Source organism: Rissa tridactyla, chromosome 4 (genome assembly GCF_028500815.1).
Source record: "Rissa tridactyla isolate bRisTri1 chromosome 4, bRisTri1.patW.cur.20221130, whole genome shotgun sequence".
Classification (NCBI taxonomy): domain Eukaryota; kingdom Metazoa; phylum Chordata; class Aves; order Charadriiformes; family Laridae; genus Rissa; species Rissa tridactyla.
The window spans coordinates 65,869,878-65,884,345 of record NC_071469.1 but is presented as its reverse complement, the minus strand read 5'-3'; the positions used below and the strand labels follow the sequence as shown (position 1 = coordinate 65,884,345).

Genomic DNA, 14,468 nt, shown 5'->3' with positions numbered 1-14,468 from the left:
GCTTTGTAAATAAAAGCTCTGTATGTGTACAAATGAACAAACTCCAGCTTTTCCTAAGCTTTGAGGATTTGACTTCCAGGTCTTAATGTGCTTCTGGCATAGTTTTGGTGTCACTTCCTTGCAAGCAAAGCCAGGTTACAGCTGTACGCTTCAGAACGTTTCATATTTTATTCCCATGTGTAGCCACCAGGTTTTAAGTCTCCGGTATGCAGCTTTTCCTATATCCTTACCAGAGTAGAGGTAATGTTGCTGGGATTAGAACCCCAGAAATATTTTCATGTAAAGTGAAGGGCTGGGAAATTGCTTATGTATCTTACTTTCAATTATTTCAAGATATTGAGTGCTTGGCTAAACAGGAAATTTTGGGGCCTTCATGCAGACATGTTCTAATCATTGGGTGTATACATACTGGTTGTGTTTTCTCTAAGTAGTTTATTTTTATTTTACTCCCAAGCACTATTTGGATAAACTTTTTTTTCACTTGGGTTTTATTCTTCCATATTGATAAATAAATTATTCATAAGGCAAATCCAGAAATAGATGGCTGATGCTTGTTGTTGAAGTTAGGAAAATCTGAAGTTAGAAAGCTTTAAATAATTATTTTTTTAAAAAGAGCAGTGACTTTCGTGAGCAACTGGATACACAAAGACTAAAAATTAAAGAGGAGATAGTGTGATGATTCCATGTGTTCAATTTCTTTAAGGTATATAGGACTGTATTAACTTAGCTTTTTAAGATGTTTGTGGTGAGGTTATTGGTGAAACAGTATGACAAAAGGATGGTGGGATTCTGTAAGAATTCATACCCATTAACACAAATGACAATACCAAATCATGTTAACTGTAAAAAAAAAAAAAAAAAAAAAAAATGTCAGTTTCCTGAACTTCATCACCACAGATGAGAGAGTGTGTGCAAGTATAATTCTTTTTGCCATATTTCAGGAATGGTTCAATTTGAACTTGATGTTCAGTTGTTTTTTAAGTTTTTTTTAGTCCCTTTTGTTTTGGAGTCTCAGCAAGTGATCCCACTGGGACCTTTTTTCATGCAGCATCTTTTTCCTAGTTTATTTTAACACTTCAGCTAAGACACTGACAAATTGGCAGTACCTTGACTTTACTCCAGTGTCTTTTGAACAACCCTAATAGTCCTGGTCATTCTAGTAAGTCATTCTGGTCTAGAGACTTTTTACTCAGTACCTTCACTTCCCTCTTTTGGGTAGTGGCAGGACAGGCTAGGACTTCAACTCTGTCTTGATTTTTCTGAATAGGTTTAGCTGAACTTGATAAAAAAGCAAATGCTTTTTGTTTGTTTTGTTGTTGTGATTTTTTTCCCCCCCTTTCTTGAAAAGCAGTGGAATAGTGTGGTTCTTTAATGAAGAAAACGTTCCTCTGTAAGTCTTCAACTTTTCTTTTTATGGCAAGTATTGTTTGATTGGTAATACTAGCAGTGAATGAAGATGCTGGGGCTTCAATCTGTAAACTGGAGATCAAAAAAGTGAAATTTAAAGAACAGGGGTTTTTTAGCTATTATTTGAAGCATTTCATGTGTTCAGATCTGTTCAGTTCTTGGACTTTCAGTGGCGTGTACTCAAGTAAGAATTGTCAATCAGGGCCATGATGTCTAGGAGTGGGTTAATATTCTGTTATGATAGTAGATGACAGTGGAAGAGCACTCTTGGTATTACAAATACTGGAAAAAACTGTAATTCAACTTTTATGACTTACTATAACTCGTTTGTTCTGTGTTGTCTTTTTCCTTTTCACCCATATTTTCTTTCTGTTGAAGCTGCATTGCTGTGTGTAGTTCTGTTGGAATAGCTGCATAGCCCTGTATATTCTTTCTGACACAAGCAGTTTGGTTGGAATTCTTATTTTCACTTTTTTGCCTTGCTCTTTCAAAAAATTTGACTCTTACTGCATCTCATTGATACGTAAAATGAAGTAAGGCCTTTCTCCTGAGTTCTGTGTACACAGGCTGCAGCTTTTCTTGGATCTTCCAGTTCCTTTTTCTACTGCTTGCTTCAATGAGGCTTTGAATTTTGGCTGGAGTCTGCAGGAGTTTGTGTGCTATTAACAAAGCAGTTGTCTAATCTTTGTGTCTGAAATGAGTGTCTTTTGTTAATCTTCCAACACTTTTAAGCAAGAAATCATGGAAAATGAAGTATAACCAGAAAGGTGCTGAACTAAACACCAGCATGGGCGTGTTTTCTGCTTATTAATGCTTTCAAGCAAGGACCTTGGCTTTTTCATTCTCATACTGTTCAGACAGCAGCATATGAATTTATGCAGAGCTACTTCATTGATTTTCGTAGTACTTGTTAATACTGTTTTGATTGTCTACACAGTTTTTTCGTAACGATGCGGCTGCTCTTACTTTGATACTGCTGCCTAGTGCTTTTTTCTCTTTTGCTTTCCCACCTGTAGTGTGCAGTACAAATATTTAAAAGAAGCATGAATTCTGTCTGGGCCAAGAAATATTACCTTAATTGTGTTCTGGGGGTGCCAGTCATGTTAGGGTACTGATGAGTGACTGGTATTTGTGGGTGCAAGTTGTATCTCCTCTCAAAATCAATTTAGTGATTTTTGTGTTCCCAGCAGTGGTCCTGTTGATTGTGCAAGGAAGTTATTTTCTTCCGTAACTGACCATAGAGCAAAATGAAAACAACTCCACACAATCTTGAAACTACATCCCTGTCTTTCAAATTTCTGCAGGAACAATTTGTAAGAGAGGTGAATTATCTTTTTCAATGCCCAGGGCTTGCTTTTTCAAAAATTAGATTACATACATCTCCTTTGGAGGGATTTTGAACCTCAGCCAATGTACATTTGTATTGAGAATAGCAGCTCCTAGTTTAACCTTGGAACAGGTTTAGTTCTCTGCAGGAAGGGTAGGTACAAGCAGAAAAAGATGTTTTAAGAAAAAGCTGAAACATGTTGTTGGAGGGAGTGTGTTAACTTAGAAATGTTACCTTCTGTATTCCAGAAGACTTTTGGAGGCTTTAGCTATGCTCTCCTAGATTCTGCCTCCCCCCCATGTACACACATGAAAAATAAATTGACATAGAAAAACCAGTTGGATAAAATATTTTGCTGCTTAGTATGGGCATTCAGAAAGAATGTCAGCTCCTAGCAAGGAGAAATTATTTTAAGCAAAAGAGAAGCTGTTTTAAACAAAAAAAACAAAAACAAGCCACCCCAAAAACCCAACAAAAAAACCCCCACAAAACAACCTAGCTCAGTGAAATGGCAGTACCTGTGGACCAGCTGTCAAAAGGTAGAGCTCGTAGGTGTTTGTATCAGCGGTATAGTGACTTAGTGTTTTCTGCTGTGTTATGAAGTTGTAATTGCTGTTACGTATTAATTACAGGGAGAGAGGAAGGGTAGGTGGGAAAAGGTTGAAACAATTCATACCTTCCCGTGTACACACATTGTCAGCTTGCTTACCTCTGGGGTTTTTTGCCCTGTCTCTCTCACTTGCGTACATTATAGACGTTCTGCCTGTCTGAAAGCCTGTTTCTGAAAGCTTTGATATTTCTCTTTACTGATTTTAATATTTATGTTGGTCTGCCTTTTCCTAAAACACATAATTGTTAATGTTATTACAAACTTTCTCACCCCTATGAGTAGTTTCTTCTGATGTTCTTCTATTTGCAATTGTCACATTGAAATATAATGCAGACACTAGTGTTGCATCTTCAAGTATTCTGGTGGGGAAGTTATATGTTAGTCCATGTTTATTAAAATATCATTTCTGTATTTTATTTCTTTTACTTCTTTTTCATAGACAGTTCACGTCTCCTAGTTGTCTATGTGTTCCTGTGTCTGAAAGTACCCGTTCAGAAACTGTATTGATGTTGTTGAACTGTCAGTGCCAGAACTCAATCATATAGCCTCCAAGAGTTTTTAAATAGTGTCATTGGCAAGAAGCTTTTTCATGACTTCATTCAGCCCATGACTGTGGTGTAATTATGTCTCATCTGCGTGTTCTGTTTTATTTTAGCCATTCTTCCAATCCCTGGAATCATCTCTGACATGTTGTTTGTTAACATTAATTGATTTGGGGCATAACAGTATGTACTGTGACTTTTTCATTCAACAGACACTAACTTCTGAAAATGTTTCCACATTTGCACAATTACATGCTAACTGGTTAAGGGAGGGGGAAAAGTACCACAGATCAGATTGGAGTTGAAGTGATCAAATGCCCTTTTTCTATTCAGTAGCAAGTCTGTGTAATTTGGTGATTTGCTTGGTGTCCTGTAGTTCAGCTAAAGGTTGTAATCTTTCTTTATGGTGCTCATTACAACACACAGGGCGTAATGTCACTTAGAGAATTGTTCCAGGAAATTGGAGTATGCGGACACTTCTCAGCTTAGTTTGAACAAGTGCCTATGACTTGAGTGTGGTTCATATAAGCAGCTTAATCTAGTGGAAGGAATACAACTCAAACATTGTTTTAAAAGGATTATTAAATTACGTATTATTAAAGTACGAGTTTCAGATGGGGGTGGTTGGTTTTCTTGGACAAGACAATCAAGTCCTTGTCTGAATTCCTTGGAAAAATAAATTGTCTGTTTACAGGGGTACATGGAATTACATTAACTGTCCTTTGTGAACAATTTAAGCCTTATCTTCATTTGAACCTTCAAGCAAATAAATAAGCAAATAGCAAAACAGTAAAATTTATTTTCATGTGTATCGGAAGGCATTATATTTGTGTTGTCTGGATAGCATAATTTGAGGGACAAATGAAGGGGCAAAGAGATTTCATGCATTCCAGTGATGTATCTGTGGTTGTCCGTGGTTGTCCATGGTCCAGTATACTAATTACCCTCCTTTTCTGTGCCACTCTGTTCTCCAGTTGCGTCTATTTTCAAGGAGTTTAGCTACTGACTCTTTGGCATGCTCCATTCATTATTTCAGTTCTGTTTCTAATGCAGCAGTCCTTTGAATTGTGTCACTCTTCTATTTTATCCAAGATCTTGTTACTTTTGTTGATTTTTCTAGACCCTGTACAGTATTCTTGCTTTTCTGTCTGCAGGCTGCAACTTGGAGTTTTTCATGCACTTGCTGTAGAGGCGGTCCTTCTGTTTGACCTCCACAAAATTGACATTTCAGAAGTCATGGTTTAGATGCACTCATGGATGCATAGATGCATCCCCTGCGTATTCGTTTTTATGCATAGGGATCCATTTTCACTTTTAGATTTGTTCAGAAGCTTCTCTATTCTCCAGAGCCAAAACCCAGGAACTTGGACTGGAGAAAGTTCTCCTATTTTAGGAGAAACTAATGGAAGTCACCGATACAGAGATGGTGAACTAGTCTTAGGCTAAAATTGAAATTTGCTTGACTAATTGTGCCAGTTGCAGTGCCAGATGATGTTCGAGTTACCATTTCTGAAGAGAATGTTGCACCTCTGATCTTTTTACAGGGCACCACTGCTATAGTACTGTTCAGAATTGCCCTTCTCTAAGAAAAAAGCAGTGAGTGGTGGACATTTGCCACCAAACTTTTTGATTAAAGTACATTTTCTCTTACTTTGGCTTTAATAAGAACAGGAAGAACGCCTGTGTCCTTTAGTACATACGCGCATCATTCAAGCATCCTGAAAGCTCAGGCTTTCAGGTTTCAGGACAGACCAGCCAGAGTAGAGGGCTGGTTCTGTCTCACGCTATGAGACTGCAGTTTTCTAACATGATTGCATAAATGTGTGGCTGGGTTAAGAACGACAACGGAAAGGGTAGTAAAATTATTTGGAGAATAAGGGTCATAAGATGAAGGACCCCTGAGGACTAAAGAAACATAAGAGCGCGCTAAGTTAAACCATGTTCAGAATCTGTTGCTTTATTGCACATCATGCATGCAGGCTGTTCTGGGTCTGACTTCTCTCTTTAGTGTTATTACATAATGAAGTCATGCTGTAACTTGGGTGCTTGCACTGCTATAGGTTAATCTGATTTGCATACAGAGTTGTATGCTTAACTAAAGATGTCATTCCAACTTAATCAGTATAGCGCACAAACCGCCTCGTGAAAGAATGAAGAGTGTACTAGTGATTTAGGTAGACACTGATTTGTTAAAGATACTTCCGTAGATATGGACTCAAAAACGGGTCCAAAAGATATTTTTAATAGGAAGGAGGCATGGCTTTTTTATGTCAGCCTTTTTGTGTGCCTGTGTATCCCTTCTTTAAAAACTAGGATTTTTTTATATATATATATAACTAAGACACTTTAAATTCTTCAAGTTTTATCCATGCATAAGGGTGTGAGAGGAGAAGTAGCAGGTAGCCTCTGATTCATAAGAATTCACGGATTGGTGATTAAACTTAAATTTCTCTGAGCAAAAATTGACATTCTGGAAAAACTAAAGGCTTGGCATATTAGTCCTATCCGCAAGTAAACTATGCTTTCCCTTCAGACGCAGTGAGGATTTTGAAAACCTGGCCTACTCTCCTCCAGGTTTAGACTGGTGTTCTGGTGGTAGTTTGATTAGCTAGAGTGTTACAAGGAAGGCAACTGCAGTCTTGTTTTTGCAGTTCTCAGAAGGTGACTACTTTATGCTATGGGACGTGAATAATTTCCTAAGTAGAAGTTATGTGACCACATTGTGGTTATCCTTCTGTCTGATTGTATTTACATCTATGGTGGGTAGCTTGCACCCTTGAAGAATCATGTGTCAACATCTCATCTACAAAGCTTAATTTAGAAGAGCAACAGCTTTCAGTTTACCTTCTGGGGAGGGATAAGGCAGCTTGATCTTAAATGGAGAGTGGATTTGTTGGTTTTTGAACTGTGCTAGTAGTTCTGTATGAGTTGCTAGAACTGCATATGACCTGTCTGTATGTGTTTTTAATTGTGGTTTACGTGACAAACTGCTGAGAGGGACAAACAGCTTACAAAGCACAACTCTGTCTGAATATTGTGTACCTAGTAATGTGACAGATTAGAAGGAAAACTGCCTTTTTTAGTCCAAAGTTGACAGTGCTTGTGGTCAGTTTAACTATATCCTGTTCTTAATGCTTTTCTGTTTTGTTTTAAACACAGTAATAATGTAAAATACTTCACAAAAATGTGGTATTTGCCAGGGCAGTTTCTGCTTTTTGAGCTCTAAATTAAGGTGAAATAATTGAATATCTGCATTGTATTTTATGATGTCTTTGACAATAAAAAGTTTTATGCTGCTATCATGGAATGAATAAAAAGTCTATTATTCTGCAAAATAATTCCCCGTTCAATTTATGGCAGTATTCTGTAATTATTCTGATCACTCTGACTTAACTAGAGTTGCATGTGAAGATAAAAAAGTTTTAAGTCCTTTTTTTCCTTAGCAACTGCAGTAATGTGAATCTCATGCATGTGCTTAGAATACAAGACCAGTGTACACTATATTTTGTTGGCTAGTTGCACTTTGCATGGCCATCAATATTTTGTGTTCGCTTGAGAAGAGACAGAACTTAAGAGCAGGGGTTGGGGTGAGAGGAAGCAGAGGTGTACTGCTGCTGTCATCTCCCTCCATACAGCTGAAGTATGTGCAGCTTTTGTTTTTATTAACAAAGCATGTGAGCCAAAGAGTGTATATCCAGTCCCTGTGCCTCATATTTGAATCGCTGTTGTGGTGAGATCCAATATAAACATTTCTTTACTGTTTATTCTAACACATACAGATGTTTTAAAAAGGTTGATAGTGGCTGAAGGAGACAATGTGGAAAGATTTGTTGGATGTATAGTGTCACTTATAGCTGGAGCTGTATTGCAGTAAAAGCATGTTATCCCTTGGAAAACTAATCAAATTATTCCGCATACAAGTTAAAACCTTCTAAACCCACTAGTATACTAACTTTTCTGCTAGTACAGCAGCTTAGTTGGGGCCTCAGGTAAAATCTCTTTTTTAGAGACTCTTCTCACAGTCAATTTTTTGTCCACTGTCTTCAAAAATAAAAGCTCGTAGTCTTGTTCCATTACCTTGTATTGTATAACAGTGATTTGCACACTCTTTGATGCTTCCCAGGGCTGAATTTGCAAGTATGTAAAATCTGTGACCTATTTTGTATGTTTTTTTTTTAATAATGAATGCACAAATAAACTGATGTGGATTAGAAGGGTAGGTTGGATGACTAGGGTGTGAAAGCCATGAAGATAAACCAGTCAGGTTACACTGCCTGCAAATATAATTCTTATTCTCTTAAGCATCAATATTTGCTGCATCACATACCAATGATGGGAGGTGGAGAAGGATAGGATGTGCAGTATATTGGTCTGGCTTCAGTAAGGAAGCATGAATTTACACTACTTGTGTTTTTATTTCCAAATAGATTTCCTTAGGCTTGTCAGGGGCAGTTGTCTTTCAGTGAAGCATGAATACATTAAGGTTTTAAGTAATTCTGCAGCACAGACATCTGAGAAGCTTGCTGCGTAATTTAACTGAAAATCTAAGGATGAGCTTTCACAAGATGGCTGAGCCAAACTAATGGTTTGCTGCTGCCTAAAGGGACGGCTGCTCTGTTCCTTCTGAGTAGTGCTCCTAGTTATCCAGTGTTGCCTCTTCCTTTATGTAGACTCTGGCGTCATCTTGATCATTCAGATCACTTTATCTGTTTCAAAACAAAACAGAAAAAACACCAGCCAAAAAAAACGAACAGAAAAAAAACAAACCACCAAACAAACCCCCCAAACCTCATCCCCCAAAAGAAAACTAATCAGTTTGCTTTCATCTCCCCGTCGCCATTGGAAAAGCAGAGTGTTAGCAGGACTTTGTGGCCAGCAGGTAGGGATCTAGGGAATACCACTGTCTTGGAAACATTGAACGCTTTCATTGGTTCAGTAATCACAGGGAGCATGGCTATTCAGATGTGTGCCAGTTAACAAGTCCTCTTTCAGGCTGATTTTATACTTGATTATGCTAGACTCTTTTGTCAGAACCATGAATGATAGCGGAATGTAAGTTCTTCAAGTAAAACAGCTGAAAATACTTACAAAAATATGGGAAGTGCAGTTCAGCTAGTACCAATGGCCTTGTTTAAATTAGATGAAAGCAATGTAGATTTGACTTGAGAGAGATACAGAAAAGTCACCTTTATATCTGTGTATTTTTGTAATCTTAACATTATTTGGGCTATTATTTAATAGTTTCCAATAGGTTGTTTAAACAAGAGACGTTTAAGAAATATCTTAATAATCCTTTTTTTTTTTTTTCTTTTTAGAACTGAAGGAAAGTCATCATGGGAGCATTTTTAGACAAGCCAAAGATGGAGAAGCATAATGCCCAGGGGCAAGGGAATGGGCTTCGCTACGGTCTGAGTAGCATGCAAGGCTGGCGAGTTGAAATGGAGGATGCACATACGGCTGTGATTGGTTTGCCAAATGGACTTGATGGATGGTCATTTTTTGCTGTATATGATGGGCATGCTGGATCACAGGTTGCCAAGTACTGCTGTGAGCATTTATTAGATCACATCACAAGCAACCAGGATTTTAAAGGGCCAGATGGGCCACCATCTGTGGAAAGTGTAAAGAGCGGCATCAGAACAGGTTTTCTGCAAATTGATGAACACATGAGAGTCATCTCCGAGAAGAAACATGGTGCAGACAGAAGTGGGTCAACAGCTGTGGGTGTCATGATTTCTCCCCAACATACGTACTTCATCAACTGTGGAGACTCGAGAGGTTTACTATGTAGAAATAGGAAGGTTCACTTCTTCACACAGGATCACAAACCAAGTAATCCACTGGAGAAGGAGCGTATACAGAATGCAGGTGGCTCTGTAATGATTCAACGTGTGAATGGCTCTCTTGCTGTTTCAAGGGCACTTGGGGACTTTGATTACAAATGTGTCCATGGGAAAGGTCCTACAGAACAGCTAGTCTCACCTGAGCCTGAAGTTTATGAAATTGAGAGATCAGAAGAAGATGATCAGTTCATCATACTGGCTTGCGACGGTATCTGGGATGTTATGGGAAACGAAGAGCTGTGTGACTTTGTAAGATCCAGACTTGAAGTCACTGATGACCTTGAGAAAGTTTGCAATGAGATAGTTGACACCTGCTTGTACAAGGTAGCCAGACTTCAGAGAAGTAGTTTACTGTTTTCGCTATTAGAAGTTTATGAACAACTTAAGAATAAGTTTTGGTTGCAGTCTATAAGTATCAAATGGTTTATGTTAACGTGACTTAGACACTAATTACCATGATTCCCACAAAAATGGTGATAGAGGGGAAATAAACACACAGCAGAAACAGTGTGTCTTTCTGGGTGGTTTTTGGTAATGAAGAGTTTAAAATCATATACAGATACATTGTGATCACTGGGAAACTAGAAGCTGATGGGAATTTATGGGCAAGCCAAGGACAATAACTGCCCTTTTCTGTTACACAATGTACTTTACAAAACCTTAACTCTTAAGACTTAATCAGGATAGAGAATATTCTTTCCCTTCCTAATCTTCCCTTCCTTTCTTGGGCATGTAGTAGTAACATTGCTGTCAAAATTACACCAAGATAAATGCAGAATGAATGAACTTTGACTTTGTATTTTGCAGTTCAAAATTTCTTCTTAACTATATGAAGATCTGACTTCCTAAGTTCATTTTTATTCTGGTTTAATTATGGTATTTCATATTCAATGTTGTGTGATACAGCTCTGAAACAAGCTCACATAGAAGATGGGACTGTTTTCTATAACAAATCTGTGTAATTTTGCCTACAATAGCTTCTACTTTGTATTAATAAGTTGCAGGATGGTGCAGTTACAGAAGAGATTTGAAGTATTGAGTTTCATAGCTTGACACTTAATTTTCCAAAGCCCAAGCTATAAGTCATAATGTAAAAAAGCCAACATTTTTGTTAATAAAGAAACAAGACACAGTCTCCACTCTTGCCACCTGTCTAACAAGGCCATTGTTTCCCTCGTGGAAAAATGTAATTGCTTTCCAGCACTTTGCCAGATTGATAACGCAAAAATATGTGCACAATTTTTGTCTGGTAATCCTGAAAACAAATATGACGGAAGGAACAGTGGCTTGTGGATGTTCTGAGCTTCGCAATAGCCAACTGTTAGCACCTCCCTGTATGCCCGTATACTCTTGTTTTAAACACTGGCCTGTTCTTGATCTTGCTGACTTCGGTGGATTTAATTGGTGTTAAAAGTTAAACATATGGATGCATGTTTGTGGACATGCAGCGGTATGAAAGGGGTATTGAAAGTAAACCAAACGGTTGCTTTTCCTAAGCAGAATGTGTTTGTATTTTAACATACTCAAGTGTTAGGGTTCTATTTCGTTGGAGTTTTAAATGTTTCCATTTTAAAGAATGCTTTTGTAAAGCTTGGGCCCCTTCCAGCTGGTCTTTTAACAGATTCTCTCAGTTCTAACTTTTTTTGTTTTAAAAGGGAGAAGAAAACCCTAATAGCTGTGATTTTAGGTGGAAGCACTGTCTTAATTCAGCACCTCCCCACTTAGTGCTTTTAAGCAGTAAATGGTTTTATTTACCCAGCTGTTTTCCCAAAATGATTGGATAGTACTTAAGATGGAGCATAACTTTGTAGTTACACGTCACTCATTATTAATGTCAGTTTTTAAAAGACAATGGGCTGTCTGTAATTGGCTCTGTGCAGTCTTCAGACCATGAAAGAGTAAAGAAGAAAGTGACTTAAAAGTTGTACTGAACGAACGGGCAGACTTGTGGAATTCTGTAAGGGGGTGGGGGGAAATTAAGGCTAATAATAATATTAATCTGTAGTAGTAAGCGTTGTTTTTGTGTGTAAAATGCTTTGATGTGTATTTAGTGTGTGGTGTGTATGCATTCTCAAATCATTTTTTCTTTTCCACCAGGGAAGTCGAGACAACATGAGTGTGATATTGATCTGTTTTCCGAATGCACCAAAGGTATTGCCAGAGGCGGTGAAAAGAGAGGCAGAGTTGGACAAGTACCTGGAAAGCAGAGTAGAAGGTGGATCACTTAAAAAAAAATAAGTAACTTTGTTTCTAAACAGACCCCCTGGCCCCCCTTCCCCTTCCAGCAACTAAACTCTTTAACACATACAGGCTTTTTAATAGACCTTCAAGTGCCATTGGCCATCTAGTGTTATGTCTCTGAAAAAGGCACTTTTACAGTCCTGCTGTATGTCATGAAAAAATTCTGCTATGAAAATGCAGCAGCCTGTAGCCCTGAAAATTGTTCGGAATGGCAGAGAAATAATTTGTTTGGGCTCAGTGTTCTTGATGAGTCCATTGACAGCACTAACTTCCAACCAGTAAATCCTGATTCCTGTTATATGGAGTTAAATGAAATAATCAGACTATCTTGCAAAGTGTCTGTGAAGAGGATAATTTGAGTGCCATTTTTCCATGTAGTTATGTACAATTTAATTAGCCATAATATTTTATTATTCAGTTATGGTAGGGTTACAGCTTGATTACTGTCATCTTTAAGGTACCTGTTAATATACTTACTTATTTAAAAGTATGTCAGAAATTTGTCAAAGCTAATCTTTAAGCATTCGTGATGAACAAAGGTGGGAGCTCATTTTACTCTGATAATAGCAACGTAAAAATTTTGCTTTAAATTTGTATTTCAGGATTCTTAAACTTTAAACTGAACCTGCAAGGCAAGGTCACCTAACTAAAAACTGTATTTGAAATCAGTTTGATTTAAAAGATTTCTCATTGAAAGTGGATTTATAGTGCCTTTTGGTATTTAAAAATGACCACAGCTTGGAGTTTGTTTCTGAAATACAAGACTTGCTGTATGCATTATTTGCCTAGGTTAAATCTGTTTTTGAAGTGGACTCCAGATATATGTTGCAGGTCTAGTTATGCATATATACTCCAAGAATCCTTAATAGCACACAGTGCACGATACGCAGAGTTCTTCACAACTGTGGTATCAGTGATTAGTAAGTTAGAGGAATATATTATGCACTTTTTCTCTTCCTTAACTTGTACAAAGATAACCATGCAGCTTCAGAAATTTCACAGAGAATGAGAGTTCTGAGTCCAGACAAATTAATGTGAAATTTTTAAGCACTTACTACCTAAGTAAGTGCTCCTTCAGAAAGTATCACCTTTTTCAAAGGCTTCGTTCCCAAGGTCTTGGCAAACTACATCTGCTTTGCCCTTCAACAAATGTCCAGACAGACATTTCCATCTCTTAATCTAACACTTGCCTAATAGGAGAAGTTGGTGCACAGTAAGCAATAGTGTGAATCTTTTTGACAACGTAGCAGGAATATCCAAATGCATGGTAACACTGCATGAGTTAAGTGTCAGATGGCTTTCTCCATTTCAAAGCAGTGAGCGGTTTTGCACCAGGCATTTGAAGAGCTAACTATGTATGCCCACTCACAGAACTGGTGAAGAACAAGTATCCTGAAAATTCACACATTAATTTACAGCATGCTAACTCTCCTAATCTGGGCAAGTATTACCTTCGTATCTGAGATGTTTTGTCTGAGTTCAGACAAACTCATGACCTAGAGTATGAAAATATGTTCAAGTTAAGGCTGCACTTTCAGCTGGTCTCATTGTAATATTCATGGGGTACAATGAGGAAAGCTGACATTTTTGTACAGACAATTCATTTTGTAAATGAAGAACCTGAACACTGGAACTGCATGTGATTATGGTACATACAATGAATTTGGCTGCCAGTACTTTGCATTTATACAAATACCAAATTTCTGGAATGAGCAAAGTGTGATTCTTGCATAGAGGTAGAAGGATTCTGTATGTAGTTATAAAGCACTTTAATACTAACTTAATGGGATGTTGTCTGAACAACTTGAGGAAATTCATTGTACTTCCCCTCAAGGGCTTTTGCTTCTTTTTCTAGAGTTGTCCTCAGTCTTTTGTCTATTGTTGCACAAAGACACTATTTAAATTAATGAATATGTAGTAAACACTATTGAGCCCAGCAGTGATTTGTATCAGCTGCGTGCAGAATTTGGACTTCCAGGTCTTACTCAGGCGGGAAGTTGAGAGGCCGAACTAAAGCAGAACTTTAAGAACAGGAGTTGATTAACTTTGTTACGCTTGACGTAATTCTTATGCAGTTAAATTGTTTCCTGGTGGAAATGGATAACATAGTATTGGCTACTAAGGTACGACTGCTACAGCATCTGAAACTTTCAACACTACATCTTGCTGTTATCCTAGGATACTTTAAGAATGGCGGTGCTTAGCTTTAAAAGCCTAATCTTCAGCTGAAGGAACTCGAAAATGTAAAGGGTACTTTTAGAATGATCTTACTAATCTGTAATATCAATTTAAAGTTAAAATTGATTAAAATAGAAACTTTATGAAAATGCATATTATGTATTTTTTATGCACTTCAGTACTCAGTGTAGTCCAACAAGTACTGCAACTTGATGCTAACTAACGCACATTTTTTTCTGGTTGTACTTTTATTCCCTCAGCCCAGAGTATATCCTTATACTGTCAAGAAGTAGTGCAGATTTTAAGACTGAATAGGGCTT

General features: G+C 37.6%; 1 protein-coding gene across 2 annotated transcripts in view; it reads left to right on the top strand.

Annotated features, from left to right (window-relative positions):
* PPM1A (protein phosphatase, Mg2+/Mn2+ dependent 1A) overlaps positions 1-14,468 on the top strand; it is a 35,500-nt gene that overhangs the window by 5,553 nt on the left and 15,479 nt on the right. For both annotated transcript variants that reach the window (XM_054198197.1, XM_054198196.1), the window contains exons 2-3: positions 9,202-10,053; positions 11,827-11,944. In XM_054198197.1, the coding sequence (XP_054054172.1) occupies positions 9,220-10,053; positions 11,827-11,944 (952 nt within the window). In that variant the 5' untranslated portion in view covers positions 9,202-9,219. The remainder of the gene's footprint in view (positions 1-9,201; positions 10,054-11,826; positions 11,945-14,468) is intronic.